Raw genomic sequence first — 22,691 nt, 5'->3', positions numbered from 1 at the left:
ACTGAATGATGCTGTCATACTAAAGCACAAAGAAAAAGTTTCTCCGTGGGACGAATTGCCGATTTTCTGCGACTGGTCGCTCAGAAAGTATGATAAACGGGCTATTTCCCCTCAAGTCCTGCAGCAGGAGTTTCAGTCGATGCAGGAGACATATAGAGATTATACTGAATTCTATACTGATGGGTCGAAATCTTCATCTTTTGTTGGTTGTGCCGTATATTCTAGTTCCTTTGAGAAAGCTTTACGAATGGATGGTATGGCAAGCATTTTCTTTGCAGAGCATTATGGTGTCTCTCTAGCCATTGAACATATCATGAGTAACAAAATATTAAAGGCTATCCTTTTTGTCGATTCACAAAGCGTGATACAGGCTGTCTCTTCTAGACTTCCCACAAAGAATCTTCTTGTACTACATATACGGTCCAAAATAAACCGGGCTCTCAAACTCGGACACACCATAATATTCTGCTGGGTGCCCAGTCATGTTGGAATTCCAGGGAATGAGCAAGCAGATAAACTGGCTGCAGGTGCAAAGGACTCGGCAACATCTCTTGGGTTACCCTATCAGGACCTTAGGCCCCTTTGGAAGAAATCACTTTTGAAGGCATGGCAGTCGGAGTGGGACGCGGAGAGTAACAATAAACTTCATGTCATTAAGCCCATCTTGGCTCTGTGGGAGAGCTCATTCCTTAAGGAACGTCGACTGGAGGTTCTCTTTAGCCGCCTGAGGATTGGCCATTCACGTCTGACTCATCTACATCTTCTTTGTGGCGAAGACGAAAAGCTCTGTGCTCATTGTGGAGAAGTACTCACAGTTTTGCACATTTTATGGCATTGTAGATTTCATCACCAACATCGCGGACAAAGTTTTCCTGAACTTTTTAGAGGTCACCTTCCATTTCATCCTATGTTTTTGCTTGGTGATCATCCTTTAGTGCCACTTAACCGTGTTATTGACTATCTTAAAAAGACCGGATATATACATCAGCTGTAACTTTTACCATGAAAACTTTAATATCTCTTTCCTAGTATAGCCGTCTTAAGTAATTTTGTCTGGCGCAATATAGCCAAAGTCGCTCTTGTGCCATTAAACCCCAATCATCATCATCTAGATCAGTTGTTGAAGGGAACAGGTTACCTGCTGACCTAGCAGATTTATAGCGAGTTCGTTTCAGGGCACTCGTGCCCACGCGTGCCCACTCGCAGCGTGGAACGGGTTCGTTTCGGCCGGCACTCCACGAGCGGTTGCACTCTCCGAGTTCGTTTCAGCGCTGACACCCCACGCGTGCATGCACTCGCTGCACCGAGAAAATCGGGAGTGCGCCAAAATGCAATCCCGTCATGCCTCGCTCCGGTGGGGCCGGCGAGGAGCGGGAGCAGACGACGAGGGTTCGTCTGCTACGATGTGTCGCGGAACCGAACAAAAAAAAAAGAAAAAATAGATTTTCTGATAGAAATCGCGTCCCGCGGGCAACGAAATCAAACGCGAGCTTGAATTGTGAGCGTCTGCTATTTCACGAAGGAAGCAATCGACAACCCGTGATTTATTTGCAGGTTTTAAATAGCTCTGTTGCCGTACAAACGCTGAAATATACCAGTGTGTAAAGAAATTCTCAGAACAAACGCAACAACGGCCCCCGAGATGTCTATCACCATCCGTGTGCGGGTGAAAAATTTAACATTTGTCGACAAAACTCCCCCAGCAGAAACCTCTGACTGCCAAATAAGCACCAGAGAAAGCTAAAGATGGAGACTTTACCCGAGGATGGGGCAACATCATCATGTTTATGTCAGCTAACTTGTCCCGTCGTATTTTGGTCGAGAACGCTCTCGTTCTCGACGCCCTCACCAAGGCTAATATCTAATCCACCTATAATGCCGATCCAAATCGAAAGTCCCAGTTTTGCTGGATGTTCCGACAGGCTAGTTTTAAGCCATACCCTTTCAGTGGTTCACGCATAATACCATGCTCAAACGGATCAAGCTTCTGCTCGGAGAGCATCATCAGTTTTCTTCAGCGTAAACGGTTATAAGAATTGAAAGATCGCAACCAGCTGCTTTGTAGACAGCTGGTTGCGGAAATTTACGCCGTCTGTGATTATCTCTACGGCAGCCTAGCTGCTTGAAGTCATCGCAGCTATAAACTACAGGTTGCAGCGATTAACGTTTGTCGATAAACGTTGGTAGCGACTGCATTCTCGCATTCCCACGCATCACTCCGAACAGAAAGGCGCCAGTTTCGGTTTGAAATCGGTACCTTTCCTATAACATAGATGGTGGCAGCATCAGTCTTCTGCACTCGGTGCATATGGCGAGTTCGTTTGAGTCCAGTTTTCCGTGCTACACTCGGTGAGTGCGATGCATTCTGGGAGAGAACTCGAATGGTGCCAGTGCGTGTGAAACGAACTCGCTATTAGATACTCTTGACTACTTCGTTGAAAGGGTAACTGCTTGCTTTGAAAAATATAACTTTTAGATTTGTTGCTTCTCATTTCCTTGTATATAGAGTGTTTATTATTTGATACAATGTATTAGTGCCATTTTGTAATCATTGGTGTTCAAATGGGTTGTATTTGTATATCAGGTGTTTATTATTTGATACAATGCATTAGTGTCATTTTGTAATCATTGGTGTCCAAATCTTTTGTATTTCTATTGCACTGTTGTGCCTCTCCTATCACGGCCCTGTGTGGGCCAGGTAGTATTATTAATTTAATTAAATAAATAAATAAATCGCATGTTCCATAGCCTCTAGTAGAACGCTCTCTTATTCTAGGCTCCCGCTAGTAGTTCCCTTGTAGTCGCTGCGGTGAACTCTTTTCGTCAGAAAGGCGAGAAAAGCGAAGTAAGTTAAAACTCGATTTAACGAAGTCGAGGGGAGCTGCGAATTATTTCGTTAAATCGGGAACTTCGCTAAATCGGGTGAGGCATTTTTTGAACATTTAATTCGGCACAATCGATTATGTAGCGTAGCGGCATCCAGAAAACTACGGTGGCATCATATTTGCGCAGCGTAAATGCGCTGAAAATGTAAAATTGCGGCCTACCGAAACGACAGAGATCGCTAGCACGTAAAGAAAGAGAACGAGAATTGTTACCTCAACGAAGAGGGCCACAGGGGACTACACGTTTATTTTCCAGCAAAGAAGTCGGTTATCTTTGCTTGCGTGCGCTTTGTGAGCAGCGGCCGGACTGACTTCTCGTAGGCCTGAAGTGCATCCAGCGCATCTTCGGTTCCCTCGTGTGCTCCAGCAAACTGCCGCAGCAGGTCAATTGCATCCATCACTTGGCCTGGTGTCGGCACGGGAGCTTCGGTAACCTCACTGTCGTCGTCAACATCGTCAGCCGCCACTCCCTCCACGCTTCCAACAAGCCTCAAGATGTCCCCGTCATCCAGAACTTCAGTCGTGACGGCGTTTGCGTCAGCGTTTACGTAGTCGGAGAAACTCATCCCTGTCGGCACTTCATCCGCTAAGCGAAGGCGCTCCCAGGCATCTTCGTGCTGGTGCACGGCGCCCGCGCAGTCCGGTGCAGCTTCGGCAGTTTCGCGGCCCGGCGTACCGAAGCCAGAATTTCTGAAGCAGTTGACAATTACCGACTGCCTCGTTGCCCTCCAAGCCGCCGCCACCATCTCAACCGCCATGAAGACGTCGATCTTCGTATCGCGCTTCAGGTCCAGGTTCAGAAGAACCCTTTCAACGACTCGACGCTTGTATGCGCACTTAACGCTATTAATAATCCCTTGGTCTAGAGGCTGGACCACGGACGTAGCATTTGGGGGGAAGTACCGGAGCTCCACGTTGGTGAGCTCAACCGCTGGCATGTAGTGGGCGGTGCAGTTATCCAGCAACAGGCAGACGTTCCTTTTCTGGCGGCGCATGTCGCTGTCAAATTCTTCGAGCCGTGTGATGAAAATGGCACGCGACATCCAAGCTTTTGAGTTTGCAATGTACTTCACAGGAAGCCTTTTCGTGCCCTTAAAGCATCGCGGCCTTGCGCTCTTGCCGATAACATGGGGGTCTCGTTTGTCGCTGCCGTCCATGTTAACGCACAGCAAGAGAGTGAGCCTCTGTTTGCTGTGCTTACCGCCATGGCACGTCTGGCCCTTCAGCGCGAGAGCCTTTTTAGGTAGCATCTGGTAAAAGAGGCCGCTCTCGTCGGCATTGTAGACGTCGCTGGGAGTGTATTTTCCAAGAATGTCGAGCACATTTTCTGACAGCCAGTCGCCGACTACAGCCATGTTCACACAGCTCGCTTCACCGCTGAGCACCTTCCCGACGATGCTGTACCGTTCTTTGGAAAACCGGGAAATATCCGCAGAAGAACGATAGCGACCTGATACCTGATTGCACAAAACAAGTTGAAGCATACGAGATCACCGAATTGCAACAGCGCCATTTATGGCATGCGACACGATGCTTTTCTTTTTTACTGCTGGTGCCATCTGGCGAATTCAACCCAGACTTTTAACTTTCGTATTGCGCGCGCAGTTTGGAAAGAGCGGGACTCGCGTGCTCCGCGACGTTGCCGTTGGCTCGTAATCGATAAAGTTTTGGGAGTTCTCTAGAACACGGACTTAAAATAAGACCTTTTTACCCTCATTTCCCGAAAAAAAGTTCGTTAAATCGGGACGGATCACGAAATTGACTTCGTTATTTCGAGTTAGTAAAAGCATTGAACCCTATGGGCGTCTGTTGGGGAATCGAGATATCTTCGGTAAATCGGGAACTTCGTTAAATCGGGTTTCGTTAAATCGGGTTTTGACTGTATATGTAATGGCTTGTAGAGACAATAGGCTAGATGTGTCATTATATGGCGGCACTGTGTTGGACTGTAAGTGATAGATTTAGCTAGTCGGACGAGTCAGACTCGAAATTTGTCCCCAAAATGAAGTAAGCCGTCCAGCACCAACCGACGAAGGAGACAGTGTCGTACGCAAACTTCAATATAATTTAATTTCGGGAACTTGGATTTGTTTTTAGGTTTTGTAGTATACAGATCTTTTGTCGCATGACCATTTCATTAACCTGCAGCCTAAAAGGAGAGCATATGCTAGTTTGGTTTCGGTTTGAGGATTTCAGTTTGAACACATTCCTGCCGCTGGGTGGCGTACATGTCGGAATGGGGTTCCTTGATTTCTCGCTTTTGAAACTTCATTGATTTGTCTTTCAAACTCTATACCTTTGTAAGAACTGCTCTTGTAAATAAATAGGACGTAACACAAAACCAAGCGCTTTATTTCGCTTCCAAAAGAACATTAGATGGATCTTATCAATCACGAACGTGGACTTATGTTCCCAAAACCTGCTCACGTTCAACACCACGGGACACCGCCGTAGTTTGAGAGTTGTTTTAGAACGTCGAATTAAAATGTGATGCCTTATTATTTCGGCATTCACTCCTTGTCCCCTGAGCTACAAGAAAGGATGGCTGAAGAAGGAGATGAACCCAACCCCGAATTAAGCGACTATGTTAAGCAATTGGTGCTTTTAATCCTTAAGTGGAAAGAGCAGAGGCGTTTTTTCAGAGTCAACGAAATAGCCAACGATGTACTTTTTTACACAAAGGGTATTTTCGAAGATGAACGATTCTATCGACAAAGAAGCTGGCAAAGTGAATGAGCTACTGTGCGAGCTACAACTGGACCAGCTACTCACGAGAAGTAGGTGGAATGCATACTGGAAAACACATTTTCTGTATATTGAGCCGCGCACTGTAACTCTACACACTTGCTAAAGTTGAGGCTTGGGCGAGTTGGTACATACTTCGGAAATTAAAAACAGCGCGGAAAGACGAGGACCAGACAAAGAAGTGACACGGACGTAGCGCTGACTTACAACTGAGTTTAATGAACGGAAACTCGCAATATATATTTGCGGTGTCACGAACAAAAAAAGAAAAAAAGAAAAAATTCAGCCCATGTGATGTATCACCAATAAAAATAAAATAATGATAAAAACATTGAAAAAACATTGAAAAAACATTGAAAATAAAAATGAAATGCGCCATGACACAGCCGTACAAAGTATGTGCTAAAAATCGAGCAAGTCACGGAACCAGAAAATTCAACTCTTTACCTGATAGGGCCACGGAAGGACTGCTTACACATGCTGCACCCAACCTCGCTATCTCAACAGCCTCTAGAATCGTTCATTAAACTCAGTTGCGAACACCGCAATATATATTTGCGGTGTTCGTGACACCGCAAATATATATTGCGAGTTTCCGTTCATTAAACTCAGTTGTAAGTCAGCGCTACGTCCGTGTCACTTCTTTGTCTGGTCCTCGTCTTTCCGCGCTGTTTTTAATTTCCGAAGTCTCTACACACTTATTAATTTTACACCCTTATTCATGTAAGTGGCTCGCCCTCTGGCTAATGCCTTTATTCGTGTAAGGATGTTAGCCACCGGAGGCAAAGAAAATCGTGTGACTTGCTAACATCCTAAAAACAATATGGCGACCAGTATATGACAAGCAAGCCATATGAGTAAAAGGCGTAGCGAGCCGTTCCATGGTCAGAAGATGGAAAACACAGTTGCCGCGCCATCGCACACTGCCCGTACAGTTGGCACCGATGCCTCCACCGTGCTTCGATACCGATCACACTTGCTAACATTCAAATGGCGAAACTCTCAGTGTTGTCAGACTACCAAGCAATTTTGCGTAAGGTCTATTGTGTCCCAGTACTTCACAGGTTATAGCGACTCGCCGGGATCTAGCCGCACGTTCGTGGGGAAGGAAACAACCGTTTGCGGTGACAACAAATACCCAATCGACCTTTATTCAATGATGCAGCATCAAAGATTATAACGGAGCATTATCGTTGTGCATGCACCTCACGCTTGGGGCATAATGTGCCGTGTCATGCAGTGAAGCTGCAAGGGCACTTGCACTCGCAACAAGGTTTGTTAAAAAAACACTAGTTTGATGGCCTTAGTGCCTGGTTGAACATATTCACTTCTGTATGGTTCATACTCCAGATGTGTGCAGTGCCATAGATGTAAAGCATGGCAAATTTTATGACTTTGGTGCACTGGGAAAAACAGGTACTGCAGTTTGCCACATGCAATTCAAAATACTATGCTTAAGCTAAAAGCATACAGAATAGCCAATGAGGAGAACTTACCAAACGCTCCTGTGGTCTCTCTTGCTCCAGCACGTCTGCACCTGTGCAATCTTCGACTGCCGTCCTTTTCCGTGACTGTCTGCCATATTTCTGCCTGTAGTCGTCAACAACAGCATTATCAGTCACCTTGCGACGCTCATTTCTAAATTTGTTGCGCAATGAAATGGTCCACGATTCCTGTTAAGAAATAAAAATTGTTATGCTACCATTGAAATATCTGTATTTCCAATGCAATACCACATTGTTAAAGGCACTGTGAAGCAACTTTCGGGCTTCAGCCAAATAATTGTGGGTTGAATATTTGTCCCACCTAGAAAAGAAAACAGAAAACAGTTTTCGTGTACGTAATTGTTTTGTATTAAAAAAAAATGTTTAAGATCGTGGCATCTCTAAACCGCTCTAAAATCTAGGGTCACGTGCGTAGTGACGTTTCAATGAGAATCCTCTTGGGGAGCGCAAAGCTTCTATGGTAGACGTATACAGGGAGGGACGTATACAGGGAAATGAATACAACCTTGCCATGGTGACATCGTGCTGTAGTTTCCGTGGCAGACAGAAAGACACGCTTGTGGCTGCAAAGCGGGGAATATATTTTCGTCATTTCTCAGCAGAATTACGACCTTCCAAGAAAATACTACTTGTTTTCTTCTCGTTATACCAAGGTTATCTCTCCAAAATTATCATTCTCCACTATCGTTTGACCTTCAAATTGTTGCGCAGCCTCTTTATGCAGCACATAGCCACTCTCAGTCACGTCACTGAGGTCTGGGTACTGCAGCATTAAGTTGACCTCCTTGAAGTAGAACTTCTTCGAAAAATAACCAAGTCAAGAAACGAAGAAAAAAAAGGAACCAGGGTTGATTATAGTTTACAAAGATTAAAGAAAACAAAACTGCCTACTTTATCAGAACTGCACAAAGAAAACATGTTTCAGAACGCCTGGAGTAAATGCCATATGGATTTATTGGATCTGGCAACCACCATTTTGTGGCAATGAAATGTGACTTGCTGCAGAATGGCAGCTAGTTTTGCCTATTTTGGTAAATTAATATATTGTTTCCAAAAAGATCAAAACAGTGAGTATCAAAAAACACGTGTTACTTTAACTTCACATTCTGGCTGTTCAGACAGGTAGCAGACAGGGCCACAAAAACGAATGATTCAGCCTTGTACTTTATGCCATGTTTTACATCTTGCAGAAAATAACAAGTGTGCACTATCCGTTCAGCTTTTCTGGGTCGGATGCATATGTGAAGGAACTGCTGCTTTAGTTGCACATGCAACCTTGGTGCTAACAAAACAGGAGCAGGGTCAATGCTGGCATTTAAAACAGGAAAATAGAGCTTCCGGTATGCCTCATAGCGGCGACATGTCACCAAGAGTCTTGGCTTCTTCAGGGCGTTTTTCAGGCCCTGGAGAAGTCAAGACACTCGGTAAAATATTGGCACGCCGCTTTGAGCCATTGCAGAAGCTCTATTTTCGCCTTGTTGGTACTCAGCTTATCACAACACAGTCATGCAAGCAATAACGTTTGTCATGCATTCAACTATACGGTGCTGCTTACCTAAGGCCGTATCACCCGAGACCGCAGGCCTGTCAAAGCATGGCCATGGTAAGGCACTTGCCTTCTCACTTTTTTAAGAGAAAGGACTACTTGCATTTATTCCTTTTTCTTAATTCCTTTCCTTTTAGCTGATGCTTTCTACTTTTATTTAAGGTGGGATTGCAGTCCAAATCAGACCTATAGCTATCGCAGTATGAAACACTTTGAATGCACTGTCAAGAGAGATGTAAGCTAGGCTCTGACGCATGCTCAGTTTCATCATTGCTTGATACAAGACATTGACGACCTTGTTCGCTACAGTTGAACCCATGGGTTCCTTTCTCATGAGCACTTCATGCAGCGCTCCAAAGCTTGGCAAAGTAAATGACTACCCATCAACATCAATCAAGGCGGACCTGCACATTTCGTAACGAGAGAAAGGTAACATAGCTGATTATCAGCCTTGTTACTAAAATATGCGAAGGAATACAGGCTGTATACATTTACCAGCACATTATGCATAGTAAAACTTGAGAGTCCCGTGTTCTTACATTTCAAGGCCGGAGATGGTGCCAATATCATCACCTCGAGAAGACGATGCTTGGCACTAACCCTCACTTACTGGCTTCACCTCCTATATTAGAACAACGAAAACAAAATAACTTAGCTGGCTACAAAGGGTATGCAAGCACTCAGATTATTAGGGTAAATACTATGAAGTCCAAGCTTATCAACAAAAAGGTGATGACACCACACTTTTTTCTGATACTGATTAGTAGCTTGTCTTTCATTGAACTGGAAATAAGTTAAGAAAAAGAATCCAAATTACTATGGTACAGAATAGCAGCGACAATCAGCGCTTCAGATAATGTAAAAAAAACAGAAATAAAAGAAAGCACTTTTTTAAGAATTCGTGTGTGGTGCTGTCAAAATGAAATACAGAGAGAAATATATGGTTCAGCTATGCAGGAAACACATCCTCCAACACACCCTCTTTCACTTTCTTGATACTTGCAGTTGGACAGAATATCAATTAATTGCCTTAGGGCATGCTGCAGAGCTTTTCATGTGGGCTGGCTCCAGATAAAAAAAAAGTCTTTCCTACACTAAATGTGTTTTCAGGATATAGAAATGTTTATAAAAGTTTTACAACATCGTTTTTCAAATTTCGAGTTTTGGCAACTATGGTAAGTACTAAAAATATTTCATACAGCAACCATCACGGGATTTGCTGCAGCTTCTGGCTGGAGGACACGTATAGGTAACATGTGTGGAATAAAATCCTCATCAGACAAATCCAAATAATTATTAAAGTCCTTGTCCAGTACCTGCAAAAAAGGAATATGCACTCAAGTCTTAAGAGGCTGTGATGATGTGGGGGAAACAATTTAATAAAAAACTACTCACGTGAAAACTAAACTGAGAGTTGGACTGAGCAAAAGACGAAGAAGACTCAGTGGACATGGTGAAGATGGGAACTAGAAGACAAAGAAGTTCAAGGCAACAGATGGATATACTGAAAATACGTAGACGATGAAGGGAAGATAACAGACACACACTCGTGACACGTGAGAGAAGGGCGGGCACGACACGGAACCCGGCTCGACAGCGGTGGTCCCGGCAGCCGAGAAAGAGCCTGGACAGACGAGTTCAGGCCCGTGGGGCTTTCGCCGAAGCTTGCTGAGAAACCTCCGCCTGTGCCTAGCGAGCCTGCCGAGCATTTCCAGGACAAGACAAACACCATGCCAATGCCGACGTGCAACGCAGTACCCTAAGCGGATTCATCGAACTGGATTTTGTATATATATCCACACCGTTTTTTTTTTCTAACTTCTTGTTCATACGATTGTAAATAATATCTACCTTCTTATATTCACCGCTCTTGAACTCCGAGTCCCTTGAATTATTCTTTTCCATCACAGAGGCACATAGTTTGGTCAACAATGAAAGCACTTTTAACACAAGCCACACATAAGCGCAAAGAAGGGCACTAAAAATGCTGGACAAGGCTCTACTGATCAAAAAGATCAGAAAACCATAAGCCTAAACCAATGCTACATCCAAATTTCTTTTTTTTTTTTGGGGGGGGGGGGCGGGGGGGGGGGGCGTTATTCCCTGTTTCAGCTCGTTGCTCGCCCTCTCGCGTAAGTTTCTCCCTTGGCTATATATGCGACTGAGCCTAGGAGCCTAGCTATATTTACCAATTATTAAACTCAAGATTGCTTTAATTGATTAGGGTGTCTCAAAATAGATTTCTGGCACTTCTATATATTTGATTACAGCTCAATGAGACGAGCCCTTTGGTAGTAAACATGACCCTTATGAGCTCAGCTTAGTTGCCAGAAAAAATCTGCCAAAAAATTACCAGGACCAATATTGGCCATGCACAAAGATGGCATAAATGGCCAAGCAGGCCCTTTTCCTGCACATATCCACGACACATCAATCAACCAATTTGGTTCTATTGAAATTTGGGCCTCACATTTAGCTTAGGCCAAAATCTGGTAACCACGAAAACTATTGGATAGAAAGCTCCACAAAGAGCAAAATGAATACAAATGCAGGCCCCAGACCACGTGGTCGAGGGAGGGAGGGAGGGAGGGAGGGAGGGAGGGGGGGGGGGGGGGGCTTCGGCGTCGACACATAAAACACCAAGCATGCGCCTATGTTCACAATAACCGCTCAACCGCAACATTTGAAAATAAGCGAAGGAGGTATCAAGAGCCCACCCAGCTAATCAAAATCACAGCGTCTTCTCCGAGCGCACCGCTGCAAAGCGGTAAAGCTTGACGCGCGTGCTCTGGTTCAAAACGGTAAAGCCGCGCTGAACCGATGTGTACACGGTTCAATGTAAGTAATGTCGATTAGCGACCCATGAATCATCACTGCTAGTTTCTGAAGTGTCTGAAGACTCTGAAGCAAAGCGACTTACTTGGAATTGGTCCACATCGAGCTCCGCATGGCAGCTCGGAACGGAGCAAGGCCTATGTGCTCGACGCTATTGAGTTTGATGAACACTTTCATTTCCACAGTGTGAATGTGACTACTGAATGTGTTGTTCTGACCAACCTTCGTCACTTCCAGAATGAGCCACTGTTTGTGAAGAAAAAGATAAACATGTAATTAATCCTCGTCATGGTTTGTTTTGAGTGTGTAGTGCTTAGAAAGATGTAAATAGTTGTTTTTGGTGCTTCAAATCTCAAAATGTTGTTTTGAGATGTATTTTTATTTCTAGAGTGATACTCCTTTTTGTGACAGTGAAAATAAATGAATGACTAGCCTAAGTCGAGCATGGTCAGGTGGAACAGCCGGAGTGTTTATTGGTTGAAAGACAGAAGGCTTAGCCTGAACCAGTATCTTAGTAGCCTTCAATGCTGGTGTCGGCGTACAGAAGGCTGACCCTCTAAAGATGTCTTCCAATGATCCTCCGATTGCTCAACTACAATGTCTGGGTCTGTTGCACTTAAACATTCTTAATTTTTTCTAGCCTGTATTTGCGCTGTCGCTAACCATGTTCTGTTTGCCAATTTTTTACACGCCCCTTTTCCTCCAATCAAAACAGCACGATAGCCTGCCGTGAAAAGACTTGGCACCATCGTGTGTCATATATCCCCCGATGATTGCCCCCCCCCCCCCCCCCCCCCCCCCAACATGCACTAATGCCAAAGCTTGAGCACTAGCTCATAGCATCGCTAGGTAGTCCCAGTGCACGAACCTCGTGCAGCTTGAGTATCTACTGGCACTGGTAGAAGCGAGCGAGTTGAAGATGAATACTTAAAAGAATAAAACGCAGAGGACAAGCACAGGACGACCACGTACAGTTCAGTAAGGGTCGATAGCAAAGCTGCGAGCCCGTACCGTCTCGCCCATCTAGTAGTAATGCAAAACTATCGATAGTATCGATAGTCGCCAGAAATCTGACTATCGATAGTCGACTATCAAAAAACTATCGATAGTACCTTCGATAGTCGACTATCGAAAAACTATCGATAGTACTATCGATAGTCGACTATTGAAAAAGTATCGATAGTACTATCCATAGTCAACTATCGAAAAGCTATGTATAGTACTATCGATAGTCGATTATCTGAAAATTATTGTTAATCATCCATCAGGAAACTATCGGTAGTCGACTCTCGTAAACCTATCGATACTACTGTCACGGTTTACTTTCAATAGTTCTGCGACACTAGCAGTTTGCGTCACTCCCTCTTTTTCTCGCTTTTTTTTTTAAATGGGACACCAACTAGCTTAAGCACCTACCATCCCAACTTTGGTCCAGCTTTCAGTGATGACTAAGACTGGAGTTTGGGCGAAGAGATGAGAAAGGGGAGGCGAGCTGCGATGCGGCAACTGTGTTCGCTCTAGTGGTGCAAAACTGTCGATAGTATCGATAGTCGAAAGAAATTTGACTATCGATATTAAAAAAAATGACAAGCAAAGGGCTATCTGTTGTCCTTTGCTTGTCAGTCCCTGGAAGGAGAAATGCGGATGCTGCCAATGGCCGCTCGACTTCGTTATGACATCTGACCTTCAAGGCGAAGCGAGCTTTTGGACGAGTCCGATTTTTGACCGATGTCGTACTTGAGCCAAAGCCGAAAACAAAAGCCAACATGGCAGCGAGCGACGAGCGGGGAAGCGGTGCGTACGGGTGTACGGGAGATATATGTCAGCAGTAGAGGTTGGTGGCACAGTACAGAGTGGAAGCAACGCATATAAACATAATGGCTGGGGATGACTTTCTTTTAGCGGTGCGAAGATGTCCAAAATGCTTCGAGATCATTCGCCTGTTCTTTGAAGTTCGCGGTCTTTCTCAGTTCTGACGGCCTGGAGCTGAGTCAGTTGCTCCCAAGTTTGGCAGGCCTAGTAAACCAAGTGAATTGAATTTTATGAAGTTTATGGAGTGATATTAATAAAACAGACTGCCTCGTCTTCACACTTCATATCATTTCGATGCGAAACGCTTGATATTCCTGGTGCAGATGACAAGGTCTGGCAAACTTCTCATGAGCCAATCACCACAGGTTTCGCGCGTCAAACTCCACGTGTGAACTGGCCGATTTTGTGAAATCTCGGTTTTCCTTAACCGTGGGGTGTTGAGAAGGTGTGAATAAGCCTTGTGTTGAGGGACTGCATTCATGAGTGAGTTTTGCCGAGGTACGTCCTTCAGTTCCTGCACGGCGCAGGAATTCACTCATTCCTTTGACCCCCTCCCCCCCCCCCCCCCCCTTATGCCGTGCAATACATTGCAAATATATATATATATATATAAACTAACATATTCAGATGAATGAACCATACGGTAATCCAATGAATCAAAGTTTTAAGGAACCCGCCGAAAGTCAAAAAACGGCGGAGCCAGGATTTGAACTCTGGGCCTCCCAATGTCCGGTCGGGTGTGCTAACCTCTACACCACTCCACTTTTTTTTTCTTTATTTCCGATTAAGACAAAATGAAAAAGCACACAGTCATTCACGCATGCACAGTTTGTTCAAGAGCGAATCAGCACTTAGCAGCGGTTGCCATCGCATTAAAATCTTTTTAAACATACCAACTCATCTAGTATTGGCAACCATTCAGGGGGTTAAGGGGGTGCACGGTATACCTCGCGAATATATGCCACACTTTCAATGAAATTTCCCTTACAGTTTTGGTATTAACATCAGCATTATTAACACTCATTCTTGTCCTCCAGAGACTCTGGAGGCCGAGGAGCATGAACATATCGTAAGGGACTCCCCCCTCGTTTTCCAGGGGCAAAAAGCAGATGCCGTGCGCAGTTAAAGGTAGATCTTTTTTCAGCGTGCGCTGAACAATGTCCCAATGAAACACGGTGTCCCAACACTCAATAAATGCGTGCTCTATCGTCTCAGGTTTCTTGCAGAGGATACAGTTCACTGACCACGGTACAAATATACCTTTCTTTTCTAGCCACGCTTTTACAGGGAGTACGCCGCAGTGCAATTTAAAGAAAAAAAGATTTCACCGAAGATTTGATTGGCATTTTCTTCACCCTTTTAAGCACATCTAGCCCTGGACGTTCACAGTATAATGACGTATAAAGAGGTATTGGCAACAGTACATCTATTAAATCTTTATACAATCGTTTTCGGGTAACTGAACTAAGATACTCTAATGAAAAGCGCACCTTGAGTATTCTGAAAGAAAGCACAACCTCACGCAAATAACCTAGCTTGTACACTGGAACGCATTTGATTACTGGACGACACCACAAACTCGGGGAGTGCATACTGCAGTCGCACTTGCATAACAGTACGCAAAAAAGAATCTTTCTGATCGCGTAAAAACATGAACCTAGACACAATTTGTTGTAGAAACAAATGGGACAATCCTAGACCATTATTATCAACAGATCGGAACAAATTGGTTCGAGCAGAACGCTCCCAGCTCGAATTCCAGATGAAAACAGCGAAAACTCTGTGCAGTCTTTGCACGTTGAGGCGCGGCATACACAGCACTTGCAAAATGTACCGAATTTTCGCATTTAAGAATAAATTACAAACGGTAGCGCGTGCAAACATGGAGAAGTCCCGACCCCTCCAGCTCTCCGCTTTGGCCTTAACCATCTCCGTCTCTTCACTCCATAGTTGCTTGCTGTCCCGGTAGTGCTGGAGTGGCACCCCGAGGTACGTCTCCAGCAGAGCCCTTTTTGTTATGGTGCTTTATCTATTCTCTTGTTGGGTTCCGTGGTGGCCGGCACACCACAGGTTCCGAACAAACTTCGCCTCTTATAGAAAACCCTCAAACCAAAACCCCCAGTTCTGGATGTGCCGCTAAGAGGCATCGTCCCGAACGAACAGCCCCGTAGGGGGCACCTGTGAAAGCAGGTGTTTGGAGAGTGGCGTCTCCATGGACCCCAAGCCATGCGGGTTCGCCCGCCCACGTCTGGCTGTGCGTGACTTTCCCGTGTCTGGGGAAAAGGGAATCCTGGTGGTTGAGCCGAGCCCGGGGCAGGTTTGGACCCTTCGGGGCCCCCCGGGCGAGGCAACACCACTTCGGCCCCCGCTTCTCATAGACGGGAGTCCTGGTAAGGCCCGACCAGGATGATTCATGGCGAATTCGGGTGGTCAATCGCCGGCGAGCTCACGCCGGCGGCACAGGCAACGAAAACCGCGCCAGCGGCGCACCACGTGACCCTCTCCACCCGAACACAATGCGCCTGCAACTGGCGTTTTCATCTGCCTGGGTCGCGCGTGAACTTCGTTAACTTCTTCCACGATTATTTTATGATACAATAGGCACGCTCTAGGCATCAGCAACATATGTTCGGACTCTGAGATGTGGGTAAACAAATTGTAATATATTTTGTTTAGATTCTCGAGGAACTGTTGCCATCTTACAAGGATCCTAGAAGGCTCACCAGCGTTGCCATTTTATATTTCATTTTCTTGTTATTACCTTTTTGCTGGAATCCTCAGCATTTTGATTTGACCCAGCCCTCTAAAATAGTAATGCGCGTTCAAGTGTCGAGCTGCAGCACTATCAATACATTTTTTACAGCGGTGTAATAACACGCTGTGTCCCATAGGAAACTGATCTTGCGGAAGCTTCCTTTAAAATATTTTATCTTTATCTCCGTTGTTTTTGCTGTCTTTCTGGGACCACGGAGGGGTGTCTGTCTCAATGGCTTCGTTTTCTACTCGAATCCGCTATCGGCGACCATTGTTTCGTTTGGTTCCCTTTCCCGATTCGGATATGACGATACCGGATACAGTCTGGCAGACAAGCTGCCCGACCTCTTGGAGCTCGGGCAAAAATTGTGCCGGTAAATTGCCAGCACACGCCTGAGAAGTGCCACCCGAACGGCGCGCACTCGCCAGCCTTTGACCACGCGAACGCCCTTGGCGGAGATATGGCAAAATATTTTGCCGGGAAATGACCACGCGAATTCGCCATCAGTCTAGTCGCCACTTCTACTATCCCCTCTCTACTTTCACTTTTGTCTGCTCCTCCTTTTCACTCTTCTGATTTCTCTTATTTCCTTTTTCAACTCCTTTGGCGGCAAGGGCTAACCTTGGGTGGCGAAAGACCTCTTGTCCAAAACCACACTTGGTTATAGAGACTGGGCAGCACTAATAGAGTAACGTCGACCTTCAGCCAAGCCCATCTTGTTATGAAGTGTTACCTATTCCCTTGTTGGGCTCGGTGGTGGGCGGTGCACCACAGTTTCCGAACACCATTCCCCTCTTATGGGTTCCAAGCTGAAACAACCTGATCGGCCTCCGAAAAGAGGCCGGACCGAAGCACTTTTAACATTTCTAAAACTAGACAACTCAGACGACCACTTTACAAGATTTTTCGTCTTACACCCCGACGACACTTCTAAGCCGCTGTCAAAACTATCTCCATTCCTTGTTGCCAAAACTCTCCAAAACACGCTCGGGGCAAAATATGAAGCAAAAAAGCTTTTTTCCGGTGACCTTCTTGTCGAGATTTGTGAAAGGTATCAGGCAACTGCTTTGCTTAATCTGAAAATGATACATGACCTCAAAGTGACTGCATCTGCACACCGTACGTTGAACACCATTCGCGGTGTGATATCAGAGGATGATCTTGTAACCAGTTATGTAGAGGAAATCGTGGAGGGTCTAAGCACTCAAGGTGTCGTGGCCGCAAAACGAATTAAAATTCGTAAGGATGGTGAGGAACGACCCACCAAACATGTGATACTAACATTCGAGAAAAACTCGCTGCCCCCTACTGTATAGGCGGGTTACATCAACTCCAAAGTGCGGCCGTATGTCCCGAACCCGCTACGCTGCTTTCGCTACCAGTGGTACGGTCACGGTTCACGAGCGTGCCGTGGTCGTGAGACCTGTGCCAGGTGCAGCGGAACTGACCATACCGCTGATGACTGCAACCTTGACTATAAATGTGCAAACTGCAATGCCAACCATCCTGCCTACTCTCGATCATGTAACCACTTTAAAAAGGAAAAAGAAATACTTGCTCTCAAGGTGAAAGAAAACATTTCCTTCCTGGATGCAAAGCGCCGCCTCTCTGCTTTCCAGAGAGGCTCTTTTGCCGAGGCGGTGTCCAGCAGAGGACGTGCACCGTCTAAGGTATCGGTGGCGACCCAGGTGTCTTTTTCAGACCACGGGAGCCACTGCAGTCCTCTACGCCCAGACTGAAGCTTGCGCTTCCTGGGCATTTTATCTCAGCTGTGAAAGCAGCAGAGCCACCTATTCGCACCAAGGACATAGGTGCCGCAGCAGCAACGGAGGTCACACCTTCGTCTCTGCCTCCTGGTCCCTCCCCTCAGGCAACGGAGCGAGCGTCTCGCTCCTCCTCCCCGGGGAGAACTTCCCCGTCTAGGAGGCAGCACGTGCCATCTGCAACAGACGATACCGGCGGGACTGTGGGCCGACCTAGCACGTCAACCGCTGCCCCATCAGGTCAATGCAAGGGCTGTGGGTTGCCCTTACGATCCGTAGACAACTCTAAGGCCTCCGGTAGGCCTGCCAAGAAGTCCCTACAAGCAGAAAAAACTGTAGAGGTAGGCGACCTTTCTGCCCCAGAGCCAGATGCAGAGGATGTAGAGTGGCAGACCCAGAAACCAAAACATAAAGGGAAAACACCAGTTTTCCCTTTTAAATGAAGCATCACATACATGACCCCTTTTTCAGTGATGTGATTGCTGCGCCAATTGCGCCAAACTGCGCCAAGGGGCTAACCCTGCTACATCCTGCTACATTTCGCCAAAATGTGGCTAATCTGCGCCAAGCCTGCGCCAAAGGACCAATTTTGGTCGCCTTTCAAAAACGAAACTAAACTGGGAACCGTAATTGAGCATGCATGAGCTTGGTGGCACAAAAGACGCCGCCAGACACAAAGTTCCCTGCACCAATCGTCTATTCGGTCTTGCATGATTTTTCCCGTCGTCTCGCGTTTCACGCTGTCGTCGTCTCGGGAATCTCGTCCGGCGTCTTTCTTACTTTTTTATTTTTTTTTTATTTTCTTAGCGATAGACGCGGGCCTGTGCGGGCGCTCCGATGTTAGTGTGCCGAGTGCCAGACATGCCGCGCGGCGAGAGTTCCTTGCGCGGCGAGTTACTTTGTGAGCTGAAGCGCTCGCGCGACAACAGTAGCCGTGGTTGCGCGACGTCGTGTGTTGCCGTCCCCACGTCGCTGCGGATATGGCGCTTTTTAAACTGAAACGCATCGACATTCCTGCTCTTGTTTAAATCATACGCTGCTACAAAAATCCCTCTTTAACTCAATGACTGCTTGGCGAAGTTTTGATTACCTAGGTTTCTCTCGATAAGCTTTCTTTCGAGAGGGACCCCGGTACGTGAAAAATCTGCCTCGAAAAAGTTGATGACGAGAAGTGAGCTAAAGCAAAGAAGGCAATGTCTGCACGCTGAACCCGCACACCGCGCTCGTTTCTCTCGAGTTCAGTCGTTGCACAAAGCGGCCCAAGAATTTTTTGACCCTGATTCGCAATGTCTTGTATCGATACGCTCAGGTTCTTTTTCTGTGTGTATAGACCAACACGCGGCTCTGACGTCACGCTCCTGCGGTGGCGCTGTTGTCGCCACGGCGCATGCGCAGATGCTTCACCTCATGTGAATCTGGTTTCTGCGCTTGCGCAGTGCCCACACCTGGTGTGGGCAAATGCGCGCTTGTTTGTAAACAGCGTGTCGGTCTATAGCCTGTACCTCACCTGCCGGCCTGGCAAGCACGCGCCGCTGGACTGTTTATTGTCGTATGCTGGACAGTTACATTTTGCATACTATTTTGGGAACCAGTTGGCGACTGAGCGGAGTGGCATGGTTTCGGTTTCGGTCGAACAGGCGTTGTCTCCGCTCGCGCGACGAAGCACGCGCAACTGCAAGCCTGCCGAAGTTGCCTTCACGTGCATGTGAACATGATTGCACGAGAGGCACCAGCCGGGACGCTTGCAATTCATTGTTTTACATTTGCTTACTTATAAAAATCTGCCACGTCGGGAAGCAGTAAAACAATAGCAAGTTTTTTTTTTTCTTTTTTTTTTTTTTTTTTTCGGAATTGCTTGGCAACGCTTACAGCACTGTATACTTGTGGGATGTCTCAGCAGCAAAAACACAAGCAGCGAGTTCCGCCCCAACACGTCACAACACAACACATAGTGCCCTTCGTTTGTCCAGCACTTATAACAAGTATTTATTTTTCTAAGAATATATGCTCCAAAAGTAACTTTTTTAGCTCCGAAACACTGTTTTGGCTGCTCCAAAGGCCACATTTGCTGCTCCAAAACACTGTTTTGGCTGCTCCAAAAGGTGCTCCAAAATGGCTCAGGCCAATCACATCACTGCTTTTTTCTATCACTCCTCTGATAGTTAAATTTCTATAAAGAATGACGGCGATCATGCAGTGGAATTGCCGAGCTGTACTGAGGAACTTTGATGATATCGAGTTCCTCCTGGAGCAACACCGCCCACAAGCTTTATGTTTACAAGAAACGCATCTCAGTTCGAAGCATACTAACTTTCTTAGACGCTACCATATTTTTAGAAAAGACCGAGAGGATGCATGTATTTCTGCAGGAGGAATTGCAGTGGTTGTCCCAAAGCACCTTCCCTGTTCCGAAATCGCTCTTAATACTGCGTTAGAGGCAGTAGCGGTACGTCTCCTCCTTCACAAAGTAGTGACTGTTTGTTCCTTGTACATTCCTCCTTCTTTTACTTTTTCGACAAATGATTTTAATGATCTTTTACTCCAACTCCCGGAGCCCTTCCTTTTACTTGGAGATTTTAATGCCCACAACCGTCTATGGGGTAGCGACCACGTTGACGCCCGTGGTCGAATGATTGAGTCAATTTTAATGTCGCATGCAGTTTGCCTTTTTAACACTGGAGAACCGACCTATTTTAGCCCATCATCCTTATCGTCCTCATGTATTGATCTTTCCATCGGTAGTGCATCCATTTTTACTTTTACGTGGGCAGCAGGCACTAACCCATATGGAAGCGATCACTTTCCTATTTTTTTAAAGAACACCATTCCTCCAAAATGCATGCCAACGCGTACTGTCCGTTGGAAGTTTGAGAAAGCGAATTGGTCTCTTTTCACTGAAGCGACACAACTTGCATGCACGTCACTTGATGAACTTTCTGTCGACCAAGTTACAGAGTTGCTAAGTAATTTTATTCTTCAAGCTGCGGAGCTTGCTATTCCCAGGACTTCTACGCATCTCCCGCGGCGACCCATGCCGTGGTGGAATGAAGAGTGTACTGAGTCACGGAAAAAACAAAACAGAGCCTGGGGTATCTTTCGATGTTACCCCCCGCAAAGCAGCCTCCGCTGCTTTAAACAAATGAAAGCTCAGGCGAGGTACATCTGACAACAGTCAAAGCGTAAAAACTTCCAGGGGTAGGCCTCTTCCATTAATAGTAGTGTAACAGTCAAAGAAGTCTGGGACAAAGTTCATCGCATTGAAGGGAGATATCATGCCTTCTCAGTCCCACTCCTCTCCTACAATGGCATTTGTCCGGAAAGTCTAAAGGAGCAAGCGGATCTTCTCGGTGAGCATTTTCTCTTGTATCGACCTCCGAACGTTATTCATCTGCATTTCTCGCATACAAAGCATGTGCAGAATCACATGCTGTGAAGACTGCAGGTGCCGCCCATGAAGACTACAATATACCTCTTACGATGCGTGAACTCGAAATGGTCCTTCACTTAACTAAGCCTTCAGCTGCAGGACCTGATGGCATACACTACCAGATGTTAGCACATCTTCATCCTTCTACATTATTTCTTGTTCTGTACCTTTTTAATTGCATATGGCACGAGGGCAAATTTCCTTCAGCATGGAAGTAGCCACGGTTGTTCCCATTGATGTGATTGCTGCGCCAAACTGCGCCGAAGGGCTAACCCTGCTACATCCTGATACATTTCGCCAAAATGTAGGTAACCTGCGCCAAGCTTGCGCCAAAGAACCAATTTTGCTCGCCTTTCAAAACCAAATCTAAGCTGAGTACTGTAATGAGCACGCGTGAGCTAAATGGCGCAAGCAGGCACCCGACACAAAGTACCCTGCATCACTCGTTCATCCGGTCTTGCATGGTTTTTCCCGTCGTCTCTCGTTTCACGCTCTCGTTGTCTCGCGTTTTTTCAAAAATTTTTCAACGATAGACGCGGGTGTCTGCGGACGCTCCGACACCAGCGTGGGTACCAGCCATGTCATCATGCTCTGAAACGAAACCACGTTTTTGCGCGGCGGGAGTTTTTTTTTGTGAGCTGAAGCACTTGCTCCTGAAAGCAATGGCCGTGGGAAAACTACATTTGGTACCTGCCTGCCAGTCGCCGTGGTCGCGCGACGTCGAGTGTTGCCGTCGCCACGTCGCTGCAGATATGGCGCTTTCTAAACTGAAACGTAAGGACCGCCTTAATCTTCACCAACATTCTCATTCTTGTTTAATGCTCCACTAAAAAAATTTCCTCTAGTTCAAAGACTGCTGTGTCGAAGTTTTGCCTGGGTTTCTCTCGGTAAGCTTTTTTTCGAGGGGTCGCCGGTACTTGAAAAATCTGCCGCAAGAGAGTTAGTGAAATGAAGTGAGCTAAAGCAAAGAAGGCAATGTCTGTTACGCTGAAATCGCACAGCGCGCTTGTTTGTCTCGAGTTCAGTCGTTGCTCAAAGCGCTCCAAGAACTTTCTGACCCTGGCTCGTGATATCCTGCATCGATGTGCTCAGATTCTTCTTTTTTCTGTATGTTTAGCTTATACCTCGCCAGCCGCTCTGGCAAGCACGTGCGGCTGGGCTGTTTTTTGTCGTATGCTGGACAGTTACATTTTGTGTACAATTTTGGCAACCAGTTGGCGACGGAGCGGAGTGGCATGGTTTCGATCGAAGAGCTATCTCCGCTTGCGTGACAATTTCGTATTGCACTGCAGTGGTAACGTGGATCAAAAGTTAGAGACTGTTTCTATTTATTATATAACTAGTCAACCTAATGCTGCGATATTTAATACTAAGCTGCATGGTCACTTTAAAATAAATTTTAATAGATGCAGTTTGAT

General features: G+C 46.1%; 1 protein-coding gene across 1 annotated transcript; it reads right to left on the bottom strand.

Moving 5' to 3' along the window:
- Positions 1-3,130: 3,130 nt before the first annotated feature.
- Positions 3,131-4,289, bottom strand: LOC8030534 (tigger transposable element-derived protein 6-like). Its single transcript, XM_002401739.5, has one exon. It carries the CDS (start codon positions 4,238-4,240, stop codon positions 3,131-3,133), a length of 1,110 nt encoding a protein of 369 aa, XP_002401783.5. The 5' UTR covers positions 4,241-4,289.
- Between the last annotated feature and the right edge of the window lie 18,402 nt (positions 4,290-22,691).

This window comes from Ixodes scapularis, unplaced genomic scaffold (assembly GCF_016920785.2).
Source record: "Ixodes scapularis isolate PalLabHiFi unplaced genomic scaffold, ASM1692078v2 PGA_scaffold1__304_contigs__length_218370807, whole genome shotgun sequence".
In the NCBI taxonomy this organism is placed as follows: domain Eukaryota; kingdom Metazoa; phylum Arthropoda; class Arachnida; order Ixodida; family Ixodidae; genus Ixodes; species Ixodes scapularis.
The sequence above is the reverse complement of the archived record's forward strand: the minus strand, read 5'-3'. Positions and strand labels throughout refer to the sequence as shown.